Below are 24,416 nucleotides of genomic sequence, written 5' to 3'. Positions count from 1 at the left end.
GTCCTGGAGGGAGCGGGGAGATAGAGGAACTGGATGGCATAGCTCAATCCGTTGGAGCTTAGGACTGAGCTTTCTGTGCTGATCAAGCCCCAAGCATTGTAAAAGAAGGCCAGCCTGTCCCCAAACAGAGGAGATGAGGAGAAGGGAGCAATGACTGGAACACTGCTCTGGACCAAGGAGTCAAAATGGGCACTTGGGGGGTGCCAGGGGAAGGCATGTCAACTGGTCAAACCCTGCACCAGAATGTGTCCTCCTCTGGGACCTATGCTCCTTTCTGGGGTAGTTCTGCTGTCTTGTGGGAGGGAAAGTCTTCCCAAATGTTAGCTGCAGATGCTGCTGCTGTTAACCACCATAGCGGCACCTCTGCACTGCCAGCATTTACACCCCCTAGGACCTGGAATCTGGAGGAGCTCTGGAATCTTGGAGGAGTACAGAGTCTCGTCTGTCTCGTCCAACAAAAAGGATTCTGCCATCGAAGGGCAAATTCTCTATGGCCTGTTGTACATTGGGAGCAATGCCCGAATTCTGCAGCCAGGACGCCCTTTTCATTGGTCCCCACCAAGGCCATCACTCTGGCCAAAGTATCCGTGACGTCTAGTGCAGACTGCAAAGAAGTCTTACCCACCAAGCAGTCTTTGGTAATAAATGCCCCAAATGCCTCCCTTGAGGCAGCTGGTCAGCACACTTAGACATAGCTGTCCAGTTTACAAAATCATATTTGAATAGGAAATGCCTGCTGGTTACCAGTGCGGATCTGCAAGGAAGAGGGGGTCAAAGCACTAAATTTCCTCCCTTTTGTGGGTTTAAGTCAAGAGAGCTATTGAAATATAGGTTATTAGTCGATAATGAATATTTAACGACAATATGCTTGTGGATGAATAGTTACTTTCATAGTCAAGCTGGCTGAAAGTACAAAGGAAAAAAATGGCTGTTTGATTTATGCTTATTAGGTATTCTTACACATCAAATCCATCCATTTAGATCTGGGAGTGGACTTAAATCTGCCCTGCAGGGCTTTATCGTTCCCCATGATTATGACCAGGTAGTTCAGGGTCAGATCTGAGTATAAACCCTCAAATCCCTGCACTGGTACGAAGTAGCATTTCTCCATGCACTTCATGGTAGGCGGTACCGAAGCTGGCATGTTCCAGAGGGCTCAAGGAGCACATTGTTAATAGGGAGGGTGACTCTCCCAGGGACAGATGGCTGCAGGATATCCAGAAATTTATAGGTATTCTCCTGCAGGAACTCTGCTTGAATACCCAGGGAAGAAGCCGGGTACTGCAAAAGGTCCTGGTATGCCTTGGAATCCTCTGGTACCAAAGAAGAGGAAGAGCCAGATAGCACAGAATCATCTAGCGATGAAGACAAAGCAGTTAACTGTGCCAGATCTGGATTCTGCTCCAAGGCTGTTGCACCTAGATGGGACGACTCTGGAGGCTCCACGAGGGGAAGGTTCACCGGTGCCTGGGCGTGCAGCCGATCAATGATCACCACCACAGGCCTGCTTGGTGATCTCAGCTTAGAGCAAGATGAGGTGTGGGACCTCCACAACCGAGGACTGTCCCATGGATTCTATGGAGGCCACTAGTTTGGATAAGGTGTTGGTGGCTAGTACTCCTGGGAGAATTCTGCACCACTCTGTGCATGCATTCATCTGTCCCCGCAGATTTCTTTTCTTCCCTACAGAAAAAGGACTTTCTGATAGGGAAGCAAAGGGAACCTACAAGAGTGGTCATGCGCCCCTCCCCAGCAGTGCAGGTGCGTTGTTTTGGGCTCCCAGGGCAGTCAGCAGAGAGCCCTCTGAACCCCCACCCTGCTGAGCCTTACCCCCTGCATCTGGAGCCCCCCTGGACTCAAACCCTCCTGCTGAGCCCCACCCCCCTGCATTTGAACCTCCACCCCTGCACCCAAACCATCCCCCCTCTGAACCCCATCCACTCAAATCCCCACCCCCTCTGCACCTGGACCCCCCGCAACAAGCCCTACACACCTGGACCCCCCATCCCACTGAGCCCCAACCAGCTGCACCTGGACCCTCACCCCACCAAGCTCCACTCCCCCAGCATCTGGACTCTCCTGCTGAGCCCCATCCTCCCACAGCCATAGCCCCTGTCCCCGCTGAGCTCCAACCACCTTCACCTGGACCCCCTGGCAGAGACCTATTGCCCCTGAACCTGGAACCTCCCAACGAGCCCCTGTCCATCCAGATATCCCCCTGCACTTTGCTGAGCCACCCACACCCAGATTGCCCCACCCAGAACCCCCTCATCCCACACCTGGATCCCCACACACTCAGCCCCTCCACATTTGGAACCTGTTGGACTGAGCCTGCCCGCCCATACCTTGTGCAGAGGGGCAAGGCCCCAGGGATGTTTCTGGGGCAGACTTAGCCCTGTGCTGTGTCAGGGTCAGGTGCAGCCTCATTGCCAAGACTGTCTCCTGGGGAGGAGGGGCTGCAGGTTGGTCTCCCACCTCTATGCAGCCAGGGGCCTGTGCTCCCCACTGCCATGCTGGAGTCTCCACATTTATTTATTGACAAATAAAATTTGCAGAATGTTAGTATTTTTAAAGTAATATGTGCAGAATTTTCAATATTTGGCACAGAATTCCCTCAAGAATCATGGCCAGGTAGGTTCTGGGTCAGGGGCCACCATCCCGACAATGAGATGAGTGCCAATCCTGGTACCCATAGTGCTGCACCAGCACACACCCTCAATGTGGGTCAGGTGATGGACAACAGAAGGAGGAAGATCCCAATGTGGACACCAAGGAGTCCCGGGGGCTGGGGGGAAAGGTGGAACCAGTCAGTCTGACTTGTCCATAGCCCAAAATGAAGAGGGAACAGGCTCTCATGGTGGAAATGGTACGGCCGGCAGCAGGTATGCTTCTGTTGGTTCCAGTGCTGGAAGTGGTGTCGACCGTGAAGTTGGCAGCGGTACTGAGGTAACTTAACGGTGCCAAAGTGGAGGGTAGTGAGTGCCACCACAGTGACATTAGCGCCACACACAGCAGGGGTGCCAAAGTTGTTCCTGGTGGCTTGTGCTGAGCCCAGCCCCAGCCCCATTTCCACTGACTGTTGGTGCTGAAAGACTCACAAGTTCAGTGGCTCTACTAGCTAACGGAGCTATAAATGATTCAGCCCTGGCGAAGTCCTGGACCCTGGAAGAGGTTGGGACAGAAAGGCAGAGGAGGTCCGTTTCCTGCCTGAGACGCCACCGGTGTGGAAACAGCGAGTGCTGGCATTGCCCTTGTTGGTACTAAACTCAGTGGACGCCCCTGGGCCAGAACTGGAGTCAACGGTACAGGGTCTCTGACCTCCCTGTGTGGTGCCAGGGAGCGGTTGATGAGATCTGCTCCATCCCATGGGTCAGCACTCACTCATGCTGGTCTGCACTCCTTCTGGGGGAAGCAGACAAGTCCCCACATGACCTGGAGCGGCTGTGGTCCGTCTTATGTGACCTCTTCCTTGTCCCACTCAATGGAGAGCGACTCCTCCATCTCTTCGGAGAGGCACCAACTCCAGGACGCAAAGCAGCAGCACTTTCAGAACTTGAGGGAAACCTCTGATCCATCATAGGCCTTGGTGCTGAAAAAGGCCAGACGGCCTGTTCAAGCAGGTGCTGCTTTAGATGAAGATCCTGAGTCCGTTTCAGGAACTATTTGCAAATCTCTCCCCAACAGAACGGACAATATTTAAGACCTGATGAGGGCATCAACAGGGAAATACTTAAACTAAAGCTAACAAACACTAAATGTAACTAACACTATATTAAGAGTACTAATTAGCTACAGACAGCTAGAAAAGTCACTAAGAAATAGAGAGGTTAGAAATCTCGCACAGCCCCAACTCTAGCCAAGGGCGGTAAGAAGGAACTGAGGGGGATCGGGCAGCACTGCCTCACATAGCCAGGGGTTGGGCTATGGCCACGAGGCATGAGTGCTGTCCCACTATGGGTACCGGTAGGCAAAATTCTCCAGTTCGTGCACACAGTGGTTCCAGTGCACCCACAATTAAGTGGGGTATATGGCTGCATCTACTTGAAGAAGAACGCAGTTTGTCCTTGTTCATGCTACCCAGCCAAACCATGTTAAAGGCTTGACTGCAGCAGACTATGTGTAAGCAGCATTCTTCAAAAAAGTTTAAATGTCACTGCAAACAGGGACTGTAAACTGGTACACGCAGATACATAGGGATCATTACTTCTCCCACTGAATGACAGTCACCTCCGTATTGAAATGGCTTTTCATTTATTGTAACAATCATCTTGTGACAAACTAAAAGGTAAAGGGAGAAAATGTCTAAGTGTAGCTCTTTGGAAAACAGGAAAGGATCTTAAATAGTCAAGTATTTAGATGAGACTGAGTGCTGATTAATAGCTCATGGACTTTTCATTTGTAAGAATGTATTTCGCAAATATATCTGTAAGAAAAAATGATCTGATGAAATATACAAGTTCTGTGATAAGGCAGTTCTATATGGAACATTCTGTTACAAGCATGGAGTTAAACGCTTTTTTTTATAAAAGCAAAAAAAGTTGATGTTAGATAAACTCCTGATGTTAGAAATTATTCATATAGCCTTGAACTAACGTCAGGTTTTCCCATTCTATCAAAAATCTCAAATTTGGTATGAATAAAACTCTGCTTAAAAATACCAAATAAGCATAAATCAAACAAGCCATTTTTTCCTTTGTACTTTCAGCCAGCTTGGCTAGGAAAGTAACTATTCATCCACAACCATATTGTAGTTAAATATACTGCACTCCTTCTATGATTCTCTGCTAACAGCAATCGTTGTCATAAAACTAATATAGCAGTGGAATCACAAGGGTCTGCTCTGCCGTTGACATATGTGTTGCTCCCAATTAAATAACAATTGGAATTACAAGCATGCAGTGATGGTAGGATAGATCATTTCATTATCGACTAATAACCTACATTTCAATAGCATTCTTGACTTAAACTCACAAAAGGAAGGAAATTTTCGTGCTTTGACAAGTCAGTCAGTGTTACTGGCAGTGCATAGAGAGGAAGGATTCTCACAACCGTGTCAGTTAAGGGCTCAAATACCAGCCCAAAGCTTGTTATGAATTAGGTATTTCCTTGCTGTAGCATTTTCCACCCTCAAAGGGCTACAGCTATTACCTAAGAAATAGTACCGCTCATCAAAATGAACATACCTGAAAACATTTGCTAAAACTCCACATGTACTACCTGGAGGCTGCCATTTTAATAATGCCAGCAGGAAATGCCTATCAGGATAGGAAGACCAGGGCTGCAGCCTGAGACACAAGGAAACAGGAGTGTTCTGCTGCTTTTTCTAGGTAAGTTGAGGGCTTTGGGTTGGTGTGTGCAGCTATATAATACTTTTTGCCTTAGCTAGAAATAGAGTTTAAAATGCAGAATAGCCTAAAAAGAGCAATAGACCACTCCGTGGCAGTATCAGGCTGACACTGCAGCAGCTTCTTAATTATTTCACATTCACATGTTTATGTAGACCTTGTAGAGCATCTTGAAAGAAAAAAATGCTTTAGGGCTGAGTCCTGCTTGCTTTACTCAGGTAAGCAATCTCACCAACTTCAGTGGATGACTAGCATGGATAGAGTGAATATGATATTGCCCTCTGTCATGTTTTCCAGTAGAGCAGGGGTTTCAGCAATTATTTTTATGCCATTGCAGTGTTTCTGCTCATACATGGTGTGCAAGTTTAGTTCAGCTAATGTAGTCAGTAACGAAAAAGGCTCTCATGAATGCATAGCCATCTGTGTAGCAGGATCCATGCAGTCTGGGGTTTGGCTGTGCTTGCTTTGATAGTTGTGAGTGAAGACTAAAATGGAGGGAAGGTCACAACCTAGTCCTAGTACTTGTTTCCAAGCTTGGCGATGGCCCCATCCTGCCACACTGAGTCCGTTCTGCGTGCTGTGTGAGCCGATTGTTGGGAGTATTTGCCTCTCCAGGAATGAGCAATTGCAGCACAGTTCAGGTGATTGAACAAACTGCTCATACACAGGCAGGAATTTTGCGAAGACACCCAAAAGACACATCAATGGCAACAGTGCCATTTGGAGTTTGAGGAGTTGTTCATGTATCCTCACGTGTTGCTTTTTTAACCACTGTCCTTTGTGCTGCGGCCATGCTAAAGAGTGAGGGGTGGGTTGAAAGTACTTAACGCACCAATATGTGTGTGTGTATATATATATATATATGGCTGACAAACGCTCCTTCAGCTGGACTGCAATTTTGTGATTAGAAACAGATTACAGGGAAAAATGCACCTAAGTATTTTAACTATGCATTACCATTCTGAACGTGCTAAAATATAGTTCCAACAGCCGTGTGCTTATTTGACACAACTGCAGATGTCACTGTGCTTGCAAACTTCTGGTTACTAAAGATAACAAAACTGGTTTTGTTGTCCGCCTGTAGCAGCCAAACTGTAATTCCATAAACCGCAGCTGTATCACAAACGTTGAGCTTTATTTTCAATTCCCATATGCCTCCCTTCCCATTTCTCCTTCCCGTCCATGTTGTTCTTCCCCCTGCGTCCCAATGCCTACCCCTTTTGTAGTAGATGGGCTTCAAAAGAGAACCTGCTGCCTCAGGCAGGAGCTGTTTGTTCTTTGCAGCTACAATATTACAGAACAGTTGAGCCCTTGGCAATTGCTCTTGTATTCAACCCTGCTACCAGTTTGATGAGGAAGGAAGAAGGGACTGAGGAAAGGGAAAGGAGAGGCTTAAGGGAATTAAAACCCCACCATGTTGTATGTCAACATCTCAAAATTCACTAATAAAATAACATATGGCATTTGAAACTCACATTACATCTGTTTCTGGCTATTGCGAAGCTGATGATTAAGTTTAAGGTTGTTTTAATGATAACTGTGCAGTTCCATATTTTTGGGGAGAGGTATTTATAAAGTGGAATCTGAGATGTAAATTTCCAAGCTAATCATTTTTGTCTTGAGGGCTCTTTCCTTGAGTAAATTATAGATTCTTTTCACCGTAACATGATAGGTTTTTTCAAAGGTTTTTTGCCTGGGATACAGAATATAACTCCATGTTGCGCATACAGACAGATCTGTGAAGCACTCTGGAGTCTATTAGGATGACTAGTGTACATGAATGAAAGTGGTTGTTGACAGATACTGCATATAGTTTGAACCTCCGGTAAACCCTTGGGGGTGGAAGGCGGTGGGTGTAAGCTTACATGAGTATTGGCCAGCTCCTAAAGCCCTGTCTACACTAGTGTTTTGAGGGAAATTTCCCACCAGTGGTGGTAACTGTGGGATTGATAGTGTAGACTGACCACTGATTGTTTTCTCATTACATCATCTAGATGACATGGTGGTGGTGATGCCTGAGCCCTGTGTTCCCACCATTAAGCTGTACCAGTGGGAGACCTACTGGAAAATGCTGGTGTCAATGCAGTTTGAGTGGTAGTTTTGACCAGTGGCTCTTTTAGATTCCTCCCAGGCTCATTTCAACAGACATTTCACTGGTTTCCTCCAGTGAAAGCTAAGTCGTTCCAGGCTGCTGCGCTTATTGCTTCTGATGGCGACTGCTCCTACTAATTATAGGTTTTATAACTCAGTAGGGATGGCCTGATAATTTTTAGGAAAACCATTAGTTATGTCTACACCTACAGAATAAACAACTTCTCCAGAACACCAACAAGTAAATGACTTAAATTATGGTTGCTATAAGAATTGTGGCTCTCCTCTCATTTCTAGTTTAAAGTTGTAAAGTAGACATGGTGAGAAAACAATGAAAAACTTAAGTTTGGTGGTTCTTCGAAAAATGTCTTTAGAAAAATGACAGCGCTTCATTCAACTGAAGAGCAGTCCTGCAAACACTGATTTGTGTGACCGCTCAAGTGAATAAGAATAATTGTTGTAAGAGTCTGAAGGAGTCCCTCCCTCCCCCCACCATGTATATTCTTAGTTGCATCTATTTTTAATTACTAAGATGCTGGGCCTTAGCAACCTTAGCTATGCACTGCTAAGGGAGTGATCTTGCATCATCAAATTGTTTACTAATTTCCAATGAGCGACACACCCACTAAAAAGGCAATGTGATTGCAGAAAGATCACTGAGGGGGTAATTTGAGCTCAGGAAACAAGAAGGAGAACCGAGTCTGATTTTCAGAATCCAGGTGGAGTTTGCAGGGGTAGTAATTAGGAAATGTCTCAATTTCTAAACTGAACACACAATCTGAAGACTGAAGCGCAGTAAACCATGCCACTTTTACATGACAAATCATCTAGGTCCTCCAGCAGGCAAAAATACTTCTGGGCTGTGTGAATTCTAGAGAGAACTCACCATCTGTCATTGTCTTGCTGACAGGAAGAGATTGTTTATCTTGAAGGACATGACGCTGAGATGGATGAACACATTGTCTGGTTTAAGCAAGAATATATGAAAACAGAGAGGAACTGGGAAGAAGTTGATAAAAGGATGAACAAGACATTAGAAATGCGAAGAAAGATGATCAGTAACAAGGCACCTTTGAAAGAGATTCTCCGACTGTTTCCTTTCTTAAGATGTCCTTATGAGGTAATGCTGTGAGTGTCTTTAATAACAGTATTTCATGTTATGATCTAGATATGGGCAAGATGGCACCTGTGGGAGTGCTCGACTTAATGTTTTTAGTAAAGCATCCATTAATATTCAGTTTCTCCACTAACCCCCTAGTAAACGTGTGTTGCTACCCTGGCACTACTTCAAAATATTTACTAATTAATACTTTACACATACCATGCACTATAATATCATGTGGTTATTTTATATACTTTTGACAAAACATGAAATATTTCTCCTCAGGGAAAAAAAAACGGTAGCTAATTTATTAACTGTCTTCAATGTATGCACCCGAGTTAATTCATTTATTTTGAATACCGAAATAAAATTTTCCTCTTTCTTCAGCTTTTTAGGGAGTTCCAGCTCCTTACACACATGGATATTTATAAGAAAACAGTGGAAATTTTGGAGATTTATTCAGGAAACATATTGACTTTGTACTCGGTGAGAAATAATCCAATTAATGTTCTGCTGCGAGAAAATCTGAAACAGCACACAGAGGAAGATATTCTGAAATGTCAGTATAAACTGTCTGTGTATTATTTGTCTGAGTGTTGTAGTACATAATTGTTCAGGCTACTGCTACTAGACTATCTTCTACTTATCTGTAGAAAAAAACCCATTTTTAAAAATGTATCTGGGGCTGGTTGAAAATATATTGGGGTAAAGGGGAATTACCAAAGAGAATAGAAATCCATTAATGAGGAGGTGAATTAATTAAATGAATGAGATTTTATTTCTGTGTCTAACAGGAAAAGAAAAATGAGTAATAGGTAAAGAAAGAAATCCTGTAAAATAGCTATTGCTAACATACAGGAAATGAAATATTTCCAATATAGATATGTGCCTGTTTATATCCTAGGGAATTGGCTAATAAACTTACTGTACCATTGGCAAACTAGTTTTGAAAAAACATGGACAATTCTAGAGGCTCCACATGGAGAAAACCAAATGTGGAGTACCTGTTGTCTAAAAAGGAAAGAAGTGATCTTGGAAATTGCTGTTCTTAAGGTTAAAGTCTGTTCACAGTGAAATAATGGAAAGAAAAGTTACTTACTAATAACTAGTTTAGGTATATTGCCTCTGCAGATCCACATGCTTGCACACAGGTGTCATTAGTAATTAATTAGACAAGAAAAGTAGATTAATAAGACTGGGACTTTTCAGCTAGGAAAAGAGACAACTAAGGGGAGATATGATAGAGGTCTATATCATCATGACTGGTGTGGAGAAAGTAAATAAAGGAACTGTTGTTTACTACCTCTCATAACATAAGAGCTAGAGGTCACCAAATGAACGAATAGGCAGCAGGTTTAAAACAAACAAAAGGAAGTATTTCTTCACACAATGCTCAGTCAACCTGTGGAACTATTTGCCAGAGGATGTTGTGAAGGCGAAGACACGAATAGAGTTCAAAAAAAGAACTAGATAAATTCACAGAGGGTAGGTCCATCAATGGCTATTAGCCAGGATGGGTAGGGAGGGTGTCCCTAGCCTCTGTTTGCCAGAAGCTGGGAATGTGTGACAGGGGATGGATGACTTGATGCTTACCTGTTCTGTTCATTCCCTCTGGGGCACCTGGCATTGGCCATTGTCGGAAGACAGGATACTGGGCTGGATGGACCTTTGGTCTGACCCGGTATGGCTGTTCTTATGAGCCATTAGAAAAGGAGTAATCGTTACATCCATGTGAGAGTACTCTTATACATCCACAACTGTTTGGATCTGTGTGTGTAAAAGGGAGCATGGACCTGATTGCACACAGTTCCTTTCCACTTCTTCCAAAAACCTCTATCTAGAAAACTAGGGTATGGGAAGGAGAACGGGAAGTGTGGATCTGCAAAGGCAAGCACTTCAACTAGTTCCTGTAAGTACTCTATTTCTTCCAGAATGTCATCTGCAGCTCACTTCTTAGAGATAAGACAGCAGCACAACCTCCTCAGGAGGAGGGCTGAGCAGTACTCCTCAACCTAGATTCATAGATATTTAGGTCAGAAGGGACCATTATGATCATCTAGTCTGACCTCCTGCACAAGGCAGGCCACAGAATTTCACCCACCACTCCTGCAAAAAAAACCTCACACCTATATCTGTGCTATTGAAGTCCTCAAATCGTGGTTTAAAGACTTCCAGGAGCAGAGAATCCTCCAGCAAGTGACCCGTGCCCCATGCGACAGAGGAAGGCGAAAAACCTCCAGGGCCTCTTCCAATCTGCCCTGGAGGAAAATTCCTTCCCGACCCCAAATATGGCAATCAGCTAAACCCTGAGCATATGGGCAAGATTCATCAGCCAGATACTACAGAAAATTCTTTCCTGGGTAACTTGGATCTCACCCCATCTAATAGGCCATCACAGGCCATTGGGCCTATTTACCATGAATATTTAATTACCAAAACCATGTTATCCCATCATACCATCTCCTCCATAAACTTATCGAGTTTAATCTTAAAGCCAGATAGATCTTTTGCCCCCACTGCTTCCCTTGGAAGGCTATTCCAAAACTTCACTCCTCTGATGGTTAAAAACCTTCGTCTAATTTCTAGTCTAAATTTCCTAGTGGCCAGTTTATATCCTGAAGCAGGCACAAGTGGGGGAGGTCAAATCCAGGGTAATGCTCTAGGATTGTGCAGTATTCCTAAATAGCAGCTTTGTAAATCTTGCTTTTCAAAACTAAGGAACCGTGCCAGTAAGGCTGGTTGTTTTTTTTTTGTTTTACCTACTACGATGAGCACTCAATCACCCTGCCACCCCAGGTAGATGACATGTTTGAATGCACAGCCTAATTCATTATAAAGCCTTTTGATGGAGATATGCTCCTACATTAACCGTAAGGCAATACAAGGTGCATGGGATTTTCAAAAGGGATTCTCTTTAGAACAAAAAGAAAGTAAAAACTCTCATAATCTTCTAAGTAAGTTGTGAGGCTCCTAGAAAAGTGGGAGAGGAATAAAGTGACTTTTTCCCCTGTGTAGACCAGGCCTAACAACCTAAGGGAGGAATTTTGGGTGGGGTGAAGAGTCGCTTTCCTTTTTGTGCATAAAACTGTAAATGGCGCATGCTAATGATGGGAATATGTCTAATGCCACACTTTTAAAAAAAACCTAACTGTGATTTGAGAACTGAGAGGGAAAATATTATTTACAAACAGGTGGTACAAACTATTTTTTAAAAATGCATTGTAAGGAGCAATCCTGACTTGGCAATAAGATGGCCTAGATCATCTAAGAGGGCTCTTCCTTCATTGACTTCCAGGGGGAATTTGCACTCGTAATATAATCTTAATTTGATTAAAAAGTAGCAACCTGGAATTCTTACTAGAAGACATTTGAGATTTTTCCAAGTTCATTAATGTGTGTCTCTAGTGTAAATGCTCTCTCTTTTTTAAAGTCATACTTTGCCTTTATGCTGGGGAATCTAGACCACAACAGAAGGTGCAGTTTACTCTTTAAGGTGCTTTGGAATAGCAATCAAATAAGAAGGAAGCAACAAGTCATTAACTACTAATCTTGTAATTCACTGTTAATACTTCATAAATCTTCATCTGTTCTTCAAGGATGCTAATAATCAAATATTTTCATTTTTTAATTTAGTAAAAATCTTTGCTTTTGACAGATATGAAAATGACTGCCACATGCTTACTTCTACCAGATGTCTTTGGAGATGATTCCAGTCTGTTCACTGCTGTGAATGAGGAGGTACATAAATGTGGCTGTAGAGGCTAGCTGCACTTCCAAACAAACAAAAAATTCTGCTCCATTTTCAGCCACATGTATTAAATTTAATGTCCTGGTTTTAGAAGCACACATGCCACACTTTTTTTTTTAAAATAATGTTGTGCAATATTTAAGGAAATGCCACATCACATGGCAGCTAGCAGCTTTTAGAGGAGTGTGATCTAGTAGTAAGAGTGGGGATAGACAGCAGTCCTGGTCTCTCTTCCTGATTCTACCAAGTCACTTAGGCCCAGATCCTTGAAGTGTTAGGAACCTAACTCCCATTGGTTCCAATGGGAGTTAGGCACCTAAAGTACCTTTTGGATCTGGCCCTTAGCCTCTGTGTCTGTTTCTTAAGTGACATTAACCCATTTTTCAGCCAAAGATCTCAAATAACCTGACTTATTAACCAAGTTCACAGCATTATTTTCAAGCACCTTTAATTCTCTGAACCTTTATTGCAACTTTTACAGTTCAGCTCACCCAAGTGACATCAAAAGATCATTTGACTTTTTTTTTTTTTTTTTTTCTCCAGGTGAAGGTGTTGACACCAGTCTTGGAAGTAAAAAATCCCTTCAGTGTTAATACATGTGAGTTTGCTTTGTACATCGAAAAAGAGAAACTGGCCCAGCTGGATGATTGTACTATGGCTCTAGCTGCTCTGTTGGCTGCATTTCATGTGTTCGGCATCCAGTATCCAAAAAGGATCCACAACACATTTCACTTTCTAGAATCACTGATTTTGGAGATGAAAAGTCCACAATCCCTCCCAAAGAAGGTAAAGAGAAAACTGGAAGAACTTGAATGTCTGAACATTTAATGATGTCCAAAACACTTGTCTCAGGGGAATGTCTTTTGGAGCAGTTGACTCTTTGTCAGAAGAAATCGTTTGTTGTAAAGATAAGTTGGTGTAATTCTTTCCAGTGGAATTGTATTAATATTTATAACTCAGCAATTTTTTTTATTGTACTGGCTGCTTTTTTAGTTTTGAAAACATGAGCATTTTCATTATTTTCAATGGAAATTCTAGAGCAACTTTAGCCTTACTTGAAAAAATAAAATTTTATAATTAGATGTACTTGTGGGGCAATATTTTTCCATAAAAGCTTTTTATTCCTGTTCGAACAAGTTTTGACTAAGTCAAAGGTAAGAAGCATACTTTAATTTAATTCAGTAAACATTTTGGTGCGAGTTACTCTAATAGGGATTAAATCTTTACAATTAAGATTTGATGATAATTGAAAATGTGTGATTAGTATTTCACATAATAAAAAATGCAGTGTCTGATTTTTAATTTGCAAACCCTAGAACGATATATGAGACAATTTGGTAGAGACTGAAGAAATTCACTCATTCATATCACACTGTTCGCCTTTTTTTACTAGTTACTTGGACTTACTAAATAAAAATCTGCTAGGATGAGATCTCAAGCCACTAAGAATGAGTTGTTGGGGCCACTCCTGTAAAACTACATTGCTGTTGCAATGAGAGGAGAGACTTGTCTTTACATTTGTTTCTTTCTCTCACACACTGCAGTGACTGATATGTGCAGACTGGGCTCCCTATGCTAAGGCTGACTCTCCTCCACCCACTTACCGCCTGGAGCCCTTGCATCCCTGGGATTTCAGGGGCTCCAATCCCACAGACAGATGGAAATTGGCTACTCTGTGCAGAATTAGAAGGACTCTACCATATTAAAGCTGTCATAGCCCTGAAAGTGTCAGAGAGAAATTTGGAGTTTGTGGTCCTCATGATGCTAGCCTTCAACACCCATTTGTGCTTATTTGAGAATTTAACTTTTATGCTTTCTCCCCTGCTGCCCCTCATGGTCAGCAGAAGCGCCCCCTAAAGACCTGTAAAATCTCACCTTAGGCTTCATGCCAGAGGATAGTTTTAAGAAATACTACAATAGTGAGGCTTCTGGTGTGCTTATCAGTACTGTCCAGTGTTTCGTTGTACTCTCCCATGTGTCTGTCTGTATCCAGCTGTTGTCTCATCAGACTTAGTCCTTGCTCCCAAGAGTTTGCAATCGGTCTTTTTGTTTGGTGTTTGGGGTCCTGGTCCATGACTTGGGTTCCAAGGTGCTATGATAAGATCAATAAGGATGCTGAAAAATAGATGACTCAGAAAAACCTTATTTTAGTTTAAGCGTATAGAAGAAAATGTACTTGGTTATAGGTTAAGATTGCAAATTGCTAATCTCAGAATTGGGAATTACAGATCAGATATTACAAAAATTACAGTTAAACCATTCAGATGTTAACAGTTTAAGAACTTACAACTTACTTCATTTGTTGCTAAAACAAAACAAACATCTTACAGACATATAACAACAGTAGTTTTAAGAACAAACCAGACTTCTATCACTTCTTTGGCTGTACGTCTAGGATGGGTCAAAATAGAAAAAAACTTCTCCCATCTTTTGCTGCTTACACAGTTAAAGCTGTAAATTTACACAAACCATGAAAATTTTATGCACTAGTGATTAAACTTGCTCACTTGGAGAAAAATGTTAAGCCTGATGGCATTCTTCCCAAGTATGTTGCCTACTTTAAAAAGAAGCAACAAAATGATGTTCTTTTGGGACCATTTTTGCCTTCATGAGCCATTTGCAACACCCAAAGATGGTAAAAATCCACATGCATTTTAGTCTGACAGATCCTGTCCAACTCTTTGATGACCACCATTTGTGGGGACAGCATGGCCATCATGGGAATCTAACCTGCAACACTAGGACTGTGCCACCTCATGCACAGAACAGCAATATTTTTTATATTGACATTGAAATCCAGAAAAAACACTGCAAAAACGAGGGGGAAAATTTTCAAAAACAAATCACAAAAAGTTTGGGTTCTGGTGCTTTGAGATTTAATTCACAGTTAATGCAGTCACAGCCCTAAATCAAGCTGGCATTTTGTTAACAAGAGGGTTATCTAAACTGTTAAGTGAAAGTCTGCTTTAGCAATTTAATCTTCAGCACTTCATTTTACCACTTTTGCTTTTTCTGAAACACCTTTTCATTGAACCTTTAAAATTACCAAACATCAAAATAAAAGATCCCTCCCACCCCCCAAAAAAAAGTTTGTTAAAAGATAAAAAAATATTTACAACAAATATGTTTTTTTAAAAGCAAAAACATTAAAGGTTTGAGAGAAACATGCAAAGCAAACAAGCTCAAAACATTTAAGAATTTTAAAACATCTCCTATGCCAAGATGCCAGCTTCTGCATATTTATTAACAAACACTTTAGGTCCTAAACATTGTTTGTTAAACAAGATTCAGGGTTAGGTATACAGAGAGACCTCAGCCTGCTTAATACCATGGCACAAACACCATTAAAAATCCTTTTAACCTTGTATTAAAGATAAAGCAAAGACAGGAAAAGCATTTGTAATGTATTGAATAAGGCTTTCATTTTAACAACATCCACACAGAACAGTTCAGATGTGAGTATTGAGAAGTACACCAACATAACAAGCTTCTCCAATTCAAATTTTATTTGCATTGTTGATACAATAAGATTGCAGTTTAAGTGTACAAATTTTGAACAAAATGTAAAAATATTATTTATGCAATGCTATGGAAGGAGATTAATAGAGCAATGCAATTTATGTCAGACTGACACTGTTCTACTTGGAATTATAGCAGGTACCAGTCACCTAACTGTTCTGCAAGTGGCACACAGAGCTCTTGAAAACCTTTAAGGAATTCCATCCCAGGAAAGAGAAATGAGGAAAAATGAGAGGAAGATTTCCCCAGACTTGTGTGTCATAAAAATGTTCTGTTTGCTCTGAATTAAAAAGCTGAATATTCCCCCCCCGCCCACACACACACACACACGACTAGGAATAAGAGATTCCATGGGGAACACTTCTCCAACTAGTCACGCTCTTCCTGTGAAGAGAATTCTTGCCAGGAATGTTCCAGGTCAGTCCTCAGTTTTCAGGTAGGTAGGCCTTCTCTATCTTAAAGTGCATCTGTTCTGTATTGTGATTTATATACTGTGTGCAACACCTTACCTGCCAAATTCTTAAAACAGTCCTTCAAGGAGGGTCTCTTACCTAAAAGTCTGCTGTAGGACACGTTAGTCCTGCTAATGAACTGGTGAAATCTATGCCTTAACTAGTGAGGGCCATACTCCTTTTGAATATCCCTTTTCTTCCTCTCTGTAATCACTCCTCTACCTGCCAAGATTTTTCTTGAATCATGGTGACTTTCAAGGGGCTCATGAGCATGAAACTTTTACTGAGTCCCAGTCTCAGCATTCCGTTCTTTTCCATTATTGTAGTAATTACTAAAGATTAGCATATACATTTAGCAAATGTTTCTCCTTTTTATTTATTTTCTTGCCTCAATATATATATGTTCCTTCATGTACTGTATAACACAGTGGGCTCCCCTATGTAGAAAGACAGGAACGCCATGGTGCCGCATGACCAAAGGTATTTTATGGAAGTTAAGCTTTATTTTTCAGTTGCAGCCATCTCTTTACTGGTCTTTTGGTAAGTTACACTAAAGATGCGGGTGGAAAAAACTCACTTAACATTTTTGTATCGTGCAAAAGTAAAAACATTCAGTTATCAAAAAAGCTAATTTCAACCCCAAATGTTTTTTGTTACTAGCAAGTCGACAATTTTATAAACTGTAAAGTTATACACTGTAGCAAAGTGTTACTTATGCAGCATAAGCATTGCATTTTAAACTATGGTACAAAATTAACATTAGCCATAGCAGTTTCAACTGTCTACTGGTAGCCTAATTTTTGGCTAATCAGTTTTGTTTTGATAATAGGAAGTAAAGGCTACTGAAAAGGAAAGTGGATATGTGAAATATAACTCAGGAATTCTTAGATCATATTAACATTTTCCTAATTTTAATAATAGGATAAATAATTAGTGAAGGTTTTCTTGATGCCTGGATAAAATTAGAAATACTAACAGTTCATGAGAGGATTAGCGCCATAAGTATGGCAAATAAGACTAGCTGATGCAGTTGTTATACAGTACCTTGTTAAAAGCTCAAACATATTCCAGAAGAGTTCAGGTGTACTGGCTCTCAAAGGGTATAAATAGTCCACCAGTGCTGACTTATTTTTCTTCCTTTCTTAGAGTTCTTACTTGACAATTCTAGCAAGTTTTTGTGCTTTGAATAAAACATGAGTTCCAGTGGAGAAAACTGGCTTCTAAACAATTTCCATTCATCTCAAAGTTCATTGTGTGAGTTTTTCTCTGCGGCTTTGAACATCAGAATGGAATTGAAGATTTTTAGGGCTGGTCCCAGTTTAATGCTCATTATCTTGACTATGTCTGCTTGGGTCATTAGTAGAAATGCTTCTCCATCAATTTGCTTTAAAACAAAACGTGAGTGAAAAACACAAAGAAAGCTATTAAGTCTGAGGCTATGGTACTTTAAATATTTAAAGATAATTTAAACTGAAATCCCCAGTAAGCCAATTAAAATTTCAGACTGCCTTAAGTGGAAGCTTGAATTCAAAATTCAGAGGATTTCTGGTTCAAAATCCCTATATGCAAATGTGTCCTTGGTTTACATCCGAAGTTAATGACCCTATTTCCCGTTTCTATTTGAAAAATATTCTGTCCTCTGAATCTAGATTTCAGCCTAGTCACATATCTGAATCCACCTCCCAACTATTCCTTGCCTCAAACCTCCACAGAAAGGTTCCCTGATTTAACTCCCACCCCAGACAAATAATCTAAGACCCCTTTCTCCAGCTGCTCTTTCCTTTCCCATTACAACAGACTTGGTCCCAGAGGCTAAAAGTTTAGATATATCAGCTTTAAACAAGGATAAAGTTTTTTACAGCAGTACAATATTTGGAAGAAAAGTATCCATTATTTAACTTTACCATTTTAATACATGCAAATAATAAGTATTGTATAAACTGCTAATGTTGCTGGAGGTTAACAGTGGAAGACAGCACAAATGTGAACATTAAAGGCTGAATTTTCAGCCCCCCCACAACAGACCTCTAGTTTTGTGCCTATGTTGTTTGTGGTCATAGGCAATGCGTGGGGGGAGGCCATGTGGGGTCAAGTGCCCCTGTCATGAATATAAAGGGAAGGGTAAACACCTTTAAAATCCCTCCTGGCCAGAGGAAAAACCCTTTCACCCGTAAAGGGTTAAGAAGCTAGGATAACCTCGCTGGCACCTGACCAAAATGACCAATGAGGAGACAAGATATTTTCAAAGCTGGAGGGGGGGAGAAACAAAAGTTCTCTCTCTCTGTGTGATGCTTTTGCCGGAACAGAAAAGGAATGGAGTCTTAGAACTTAGTAAGTAATCTAGCTAGATATGCGCTAGATTCTGTTTTGTTTAAATGGCTGAGAAAATAAGCTGTGCTGAATGGAATATATATTCCTGTTTTTGTGTCTTTTTGTAACTTAAGGTTTAGCCTAGAGGGATTCTCTATGTTTTGAATCTGATTACCCTGTAAGGTATTTACCATCCTCATTTTACAGAGGTGATTCTTTTACTTTTTCTTCTATTAAAATTTTTCTTTTAAGAACCTGATTGCTTTTTCATTGTTCTTAAGATCCAAGGGTTTGGGTCTGTGTTCACCTATGCAAATTGGTGAGGATTTTTATCAAGGTTCCTTCCCCACTCTGAACTGTAGGGTACAGATGTGGGGACTTGCATGAAAACCCCCTAAGCTTATTTTTACCAGCTTAGGTTAAAACTTCCCCAAGGTACAAACTATTTTACCTTTTGCCCTTGGACTTTATTGCTGCCACCACCAAACGTCTAACAGATATATAACAGAGAAAGAGCCCGCTTGGAAACGTCTTTCCCCCCAAAATCCTCCCCAAACCCTACACCCCCTTTCCTGGGGAAGGCTTGATAAAAATCCTCACCAATTTGCATAGGTGAACACAGACCCAAACCCTTGGATCTTAAGAACAATGAAAAAGCAATCAGGTTCTTAAAAGAAGAATTTTAATTGAAGAAAAAGTAAAAGAATCACCTCTGTAAAATCAGGATGGTAAATACCTTACAGCGTAATCAGATTCAAAACAGAGAATCCCTCTAGGCTAAACCTTAAGTTACAAAAAGACACAAAAACAGGAATATATATTCCATTCAGCACAGCTTATTTTCTCAGCCATTTAAACAAAACAGAATCTAATGCATATTTAGCTAGATTACTTACTAAGTTCTAAGACTCCCTTCCTTTTTGTTCCCGGCAAAAGCATCACACAGAGAGAGAGAACCTTTGTTTCTCCCCCCTCCAGCTTTGAAAGTATCTTGTCTCCTCATTGGTCATTTTGGTCAGGTGCCAGCGAGGTTATCTTAGCTTCTTAACCCTTTACAGGTGAAAGGGTTTTTTCCTCTGGCCAGGAAGGATTTTAAAGATGTTTACCCTTCCCTGTATATTTGTGACAGCCCCCACCCCCCAGATTTCTGCTTGGCTGCCGGGGGGAGGGAAAAGGACCTCTGTCTTTCTTCCGCTGTGCCTGACTCCCAGCACGCTTGGCCTCTGTCCCTGTCAGCCAGGCCTGGGTGGGGAGCAGAAGGGGTGGGACTGGTCTCTCAAAGTCACTGCTCTGTGCAGCACAGGGGCTGCCTGAGAGAGCCTGGCTGGGGCGCTTGGTGGCACGCTGCCCCTGGCCTGGGCCAGGCTGCTGGGAATAGGGGCTGAGTTGATCAAAGTCCCCTACTCCGCCGCGGCATGTTTCCAGCTCACTCAGCCCAGCAGCGGGGTCTGGGGTGGCCCACCACCGCTGCTGCCTCCCCAGTTTGCCTCTCTTTGTGCAACTCCCGCTCTGCACAGAGTCAGCAAGCCAGAGTGGCCAGCTTCCGCCACATGAGAAGCGACTCGGTCCTACTCCCCGCCCAGGCTAGCTGCCAGGAACAGCTGAACATGCCATGGGGGTGGGGGGAGAGGTGCAGTGGGAGAAGGACAGAACTCCCCCCTTTCTCCCCAAGATAATGTAGGGCAGGGAGAGTGCAGTGGGAGCTGGGCAGAGGGCACACGTCGGGCAGTCGCATGTCCTCCCCTTTAGATTGTGCCCCCCCAGTATGTGGAGGCACAAGCTGTCTATGTTTGTGGTGCAAACAACAGAGTGAATTTTAGGTCACGTAGCCATCAAGATGCTGTGGCAATATCTGACATACTTGTCATGGTTACAGTGCCAGCTGCACCTCTGCAGGACAAGAGACCCTTTCTGGTCTCTCAGAGAGCACCCCTGAAGGTGTCAGAATTTCACAATTCTCACTTGTCTAGGCCGGGCATCAACTGTGCCTACCCAGCAGGTCCACCTAGGTTTGGCACCTGTGATTCTTCCCTCCAGGCATCTCTGACCAGTGCTGAATATAGTGAACAGTCAGATGACTTAAACCAAAATATTTTTTAACAGTAGGAACAAAGGCCCAGATCTACAGAGGGACTTGGGCATTGTGATGCTCAGCATTGCCAAGCCCAACTTCTAGGAGCCTAGAAAACTCAGAGGAACAACACTGAGATCCACAGAGCCTGAGTTAGGCGCCTTTGAATTCGATCCATAAAGCCAGCATGCTAGGCAAGGCAGCCAGTGAGAGATGCAGATACGCGGGGTGTGTCCTAAGCCCTTCCCCTCAGACAGACATAGGTGCCTATCCCCGTGACCTGGGGGGGAAGATAGGCAATCCTTTGTGTGTGGGGCCCAATGCAGTAGGTGTGTTCAGAGGCCTCCTAACTCCACACAAAACATCTTAGGGGTGGGGGAGCTTAGGCAGGAAATATGCGTCTGGAAGCCCAGCCCTAGAGGGAGGCAGTAGCATGCATGCCCAGGGGCAGACACACAGGTGCCTACGAAAATTTTATTGCAAAAACAGGTTCTGAGTGAGGTGCCTACAGGCTTCAGCAGCAGCTCAGCAGGAGTTTTGTGGACTGCAGTGGAGCCTCAAAACGGGACTTAGTTACCTAAGTATTTTTGTGGATCCAGGCCAAAGCATTTAGAGAAAAAGAATTTTAAAACAACAAAGGGAATCAGGTGCCTAAGTCCAAATTTAGATCCTCAAAACCCCTGCTTAGCTGCTACCTAAACTCCCTGGATGTCTAGGTTTCCACTGGTAAAGTCCCCAAGGTACCTAAACTTTTGGCCATGGCCAGGCACACAACTGCCTCAGTCCTGGCACCATTGAGCTGCCTAAAATCATGTCTAAGCCCCAGTGGGATTCACAAAGTCGGCATTACCCCCCGATTCAGTAAACATGCCCACACACGAAGCACAGTCCGTGGTGGTGCCCCCAATGGACCAATGGTAAGAGCACCTCTCTCTCTTTCACATATCCCCTTGACGGTAGGCAAGCCAGCCCTCACTTCTTCAGACACCCATATTAGGTATGTGTGTCAGTCTGGGGCCCCTGAACGACTACCTACGCTTGACAGTCCCTTTTCATCCAGCCAGAGCTCCTTTGTTCTTGCCAGTCCTTAGCGTTTGCTTCTGCTTTTCAAAACCAGTTTGCTAAGGAGGAGATGGTTGGAATCAAAAAGTATAATCTTATTAGTTTGGGCACTGCCTCTTAACAACCCTTAAATGTTTACCAAGAGGTGGCTTACCTTGAGCCATTGTTTTGCCTGCTGCTTCCTCCCTCTCCAATCAACTAAACTAACATGCACACAGTAAACATCCCAGCAACCAGGTCCCATATAATAAACATGACTTATTACAGAGCTGTTCCATTTCTGTCACAGCTCTGTCTAGGTGACTTAAATTACAACCACAATTATTTGCAAACACAACTATAGAATAGGATAAAAAAAGGGAGACCTCGTCAAGGCTTTGCTGAAAATCAAGCTCCAAGTCTTATCTTTTATATATTTTACTGCCCATTCAATGACATGCAAAACCATGTAACCTTCCCAATACTTATTTCACACTGACCTCAAAGAGGTACTGCTGTACAGGTGAGCACACTTTGATTCATTCATTTACATTTTTTTTTTAAATTTGAAGTTAAGTTTATTTTTCAACATATTTTCCTTTTCTGTTTCTTAACAAAACTCTTCCTAGAGACCAAGAGCAATTTTTTCAAAAACACTAAGTCTCATTTCCATATGCCACATAGGCACTTAAGTGGCATTTGAAAATGGTTCTTAAGTGCTTTAAAAAAGAAGTTTACCTCCAAATCCTGAAGTCTGCACTCGGGGCAAAATTCCCATGGATCACCATGGAAGTCTGGCCTGAGGAAGAGTTGGAACAATCACCAAGGGTTGTGGTGGATTCTCTATCACTGGCAATTTTTAAATCAAGACTGAGTGTTTTTCTACTTTGGGGCAGTTCTGTGGCCTCTGCTATACAAGAGGTCAGACTAGATGATCACAATGGTCCCTTTTGGCCTGGGAATCTGTGACAGAATGTAACAGAAGTTAAGTGTATAATTACCCTGTAGGTAAAAACCGTACCCTATCAGTGCAGAATGCAAGCCCATTACAGATTGCAGGGAAATACGGAAATGTAACACGTTTCAAACTTTTTATTTATCATACTCACCTCGTCTTTGAACACCTTGCCATGTTCTTCACATCCTGGTAAACTCCGTATGAATTCAGAAACCTGCCACCAAATCATACCAACAAGTTTTTTAAAAACCTAGGCTCTCCCCCAACACTCTTGCCCAAATGCAGATAAATAGCGAAGATAAACATTTTTCACCTGTCAGAGATAGATCTGTATATAAAGGAGCTATCTTCAGTATTGCCTCTTTATTTACTTGTTATGAAGTGAAGTTAGGGCTCTGATAGCTCTACAGTGAGTAGACACAATCAGTGGAAGCATCCCACTAATGTCACTTTACACTGAAGGAGCTGGTAGCAAGAGAAGCAGAATGCTGTGGCTGTGATACTGAATCTACGAGCCCTTCTAAAGTAAACCTACCTCATCTGTACTCCATTTGGAAACTTTACTGGCAGGGATTCCAGCCACGCTTGGAAGGAGCTTGCTCTGCTGTTCCCAGCGCAAGGGTAGGCATGGGATTTGGAACTTGGAAGACACGAAAACTGGCAGAGGAAGAGGCTTCTGGCTGCTGAGTTCTTCTATGTCTATAAAAAATACAAATAAGCATTAAATCCCTCAATGAACAACAAGATCAGTCATGATAAAACATCCTCATCATTATTGACACATGTACCTCCACACAAAAAATGGTTCTGCTTTACCTGTACTGGTGTAAAGTGCTGCCATCTCCCTAGGGTGGACACATTTATATCAGCATAAAGATGCTCTGTACTGATATAGCTATTACTGTATGGGAAGGGGGAACAAACTATACTGCTATACAACACCTTTATACTGATACAGCTGCATCCACACTAGGGTTGCATCAGTATAACTATTTTTGTTTAAAAAAAAATCGTACCCCAAACCAAAATAATTACGCTGGTGCAAAATCTGCATGTGCAGACCAGGCCTTAGTTACTCCAGTTTTATACTGGTGTAATTTCATTAAAATCAGATCTGCATTGGTATAACATTAAACTGGTGAATCAGGCTTATTATTTCCATGACACACCACATTTATGTCTCTTAAGTAAGAAAAAATTTTCAGCTATTCTCAGTATTTTTCATAGAAAAATAAATATCTGCAAAGGCCCTGCAGTTCTGCTCTTTAGTTATATACTTCATTTGGAAAACATATTTAATTCCTCCATTTGGAGGTTTGTTTTTCATGTCCATTTTCCATTAAACATCCATAACTCAAACCAGGACAGTTCAGTACTTGCTCCCTCAAAGGCAACCCAGCTTTGAGGCTAGCCAGAGCTGCAGAGTGCTGTGCTATCTGGAGAAGTATAGCAATTATTAATGTGTTTCTGCACCTGGGGTGGGAGGAGAAAGTGGAGAGCAGGCCTCAAATGATGGTATTCTTAAATTGAAATCAAGATACCAGTGTTCATTTCAACGAGATCTGCATTCTACTAGGAAACACAGAGGGAACAAACTTGCTAAAAACTCAGGTACCAAACACTTCCCAATTGCTGAGGAAAACTAATTTAGAATTATTTTTTGAATGAAGGTAGCACACAGTGAACTATACCGCCAGTCCTCCTCTCTAAACACTGTTTTGTAATCACTTGTCTCTACCACTCTGCATACTATTCTCCCTTACACTGTGCAATCTTTCA

The 24,416-nt window shown here is 42.3% G+C and overlaps 2 protein-coding genes across 12 annotated transcripts in view; one reads left to right on the top strand and one right to left on the bottom strand.

The window, feature by feature from the left end:
• SAMD3 (sterile alpha motif domain containing 3) overlaps positions 1-13,368 on the top strand; it is a 103,157-nt gene extending 89,789 nt beyond the window's left edge. For all 6 annotated transcript variants that reach the window (XM_007060780.4, XM_027823213.3, XM_037894780.2 and 3 more), the window contains 4 exons: positions 8,347-8,556; positions 8,926-9,097; positions 12,194-12,276; positions 12,830-13,368. In XM_007060780.4, the coding sequence (XP_007060842.2) occupies positions 8,347-8,556; positions 8,926-9,097; positions 12,194-12,276; positions 12,830-13,114 (750 nt within the window). In that variant the 3' untranslated portion in view covers positions 13,115-13,368. The remainder of the gene's footprint in view (positions 1-8,346; positions 8,557-8,925; positions 9,098-12,193; positions 12,277-12,829) is intronic.
• Positions 13,369-15,777: 2,409 nt separating this feature from the next.
• The window catches only part of L3MBTL3 (L3MBTL histone methyl-lysine binding protein 3), a 140,802-nt gene continuing 132,163 nt past the window's right edge, over positions 15,778-24,416 (bottom strand). For all 6 annotated transcript variants that reach the window (XM_043542885.1, XM_037894779.2, XM_027823206.3 and 3 more), the window contains 3 exons: positions 23,173-23,336; positions 22,789-22,851; positions 15,778-17,641 (listed from right to left, as the gene is read on the bottom strand). In XM_043542885.1, coding sequence (XP_043398820.1) covers positions 17,498-17,641; positions 22,789-22,851; positions 23,173-23,336 — 371 coding nt within the window. In that variant the 3' untranslated portion in view covers positions 15,778-17,497. The remainder of the gene's footprint in view (positions 17,642-22,788; positions 22,852-23,172; positions 23,337-24,416) is intronic.

This window comes from Chelonia mydas, chromosome 3, assembly GCF_015237465.2.
Source record: "Chelonia mydas isolate rCheMyd1 chromosome 3, rCheMyd1.pri.v2, whole genome shotgun sequence".
In the NCBI taxonomy this organism is placed as follows: Eukaryota; Metazoa; Chordata; order Testudines; family Cheloniidae; genus Chelonia; species Chelonia mydas.
This window is presented reverse-complemented; position numbering and strand designations above follow the sequence as displayed.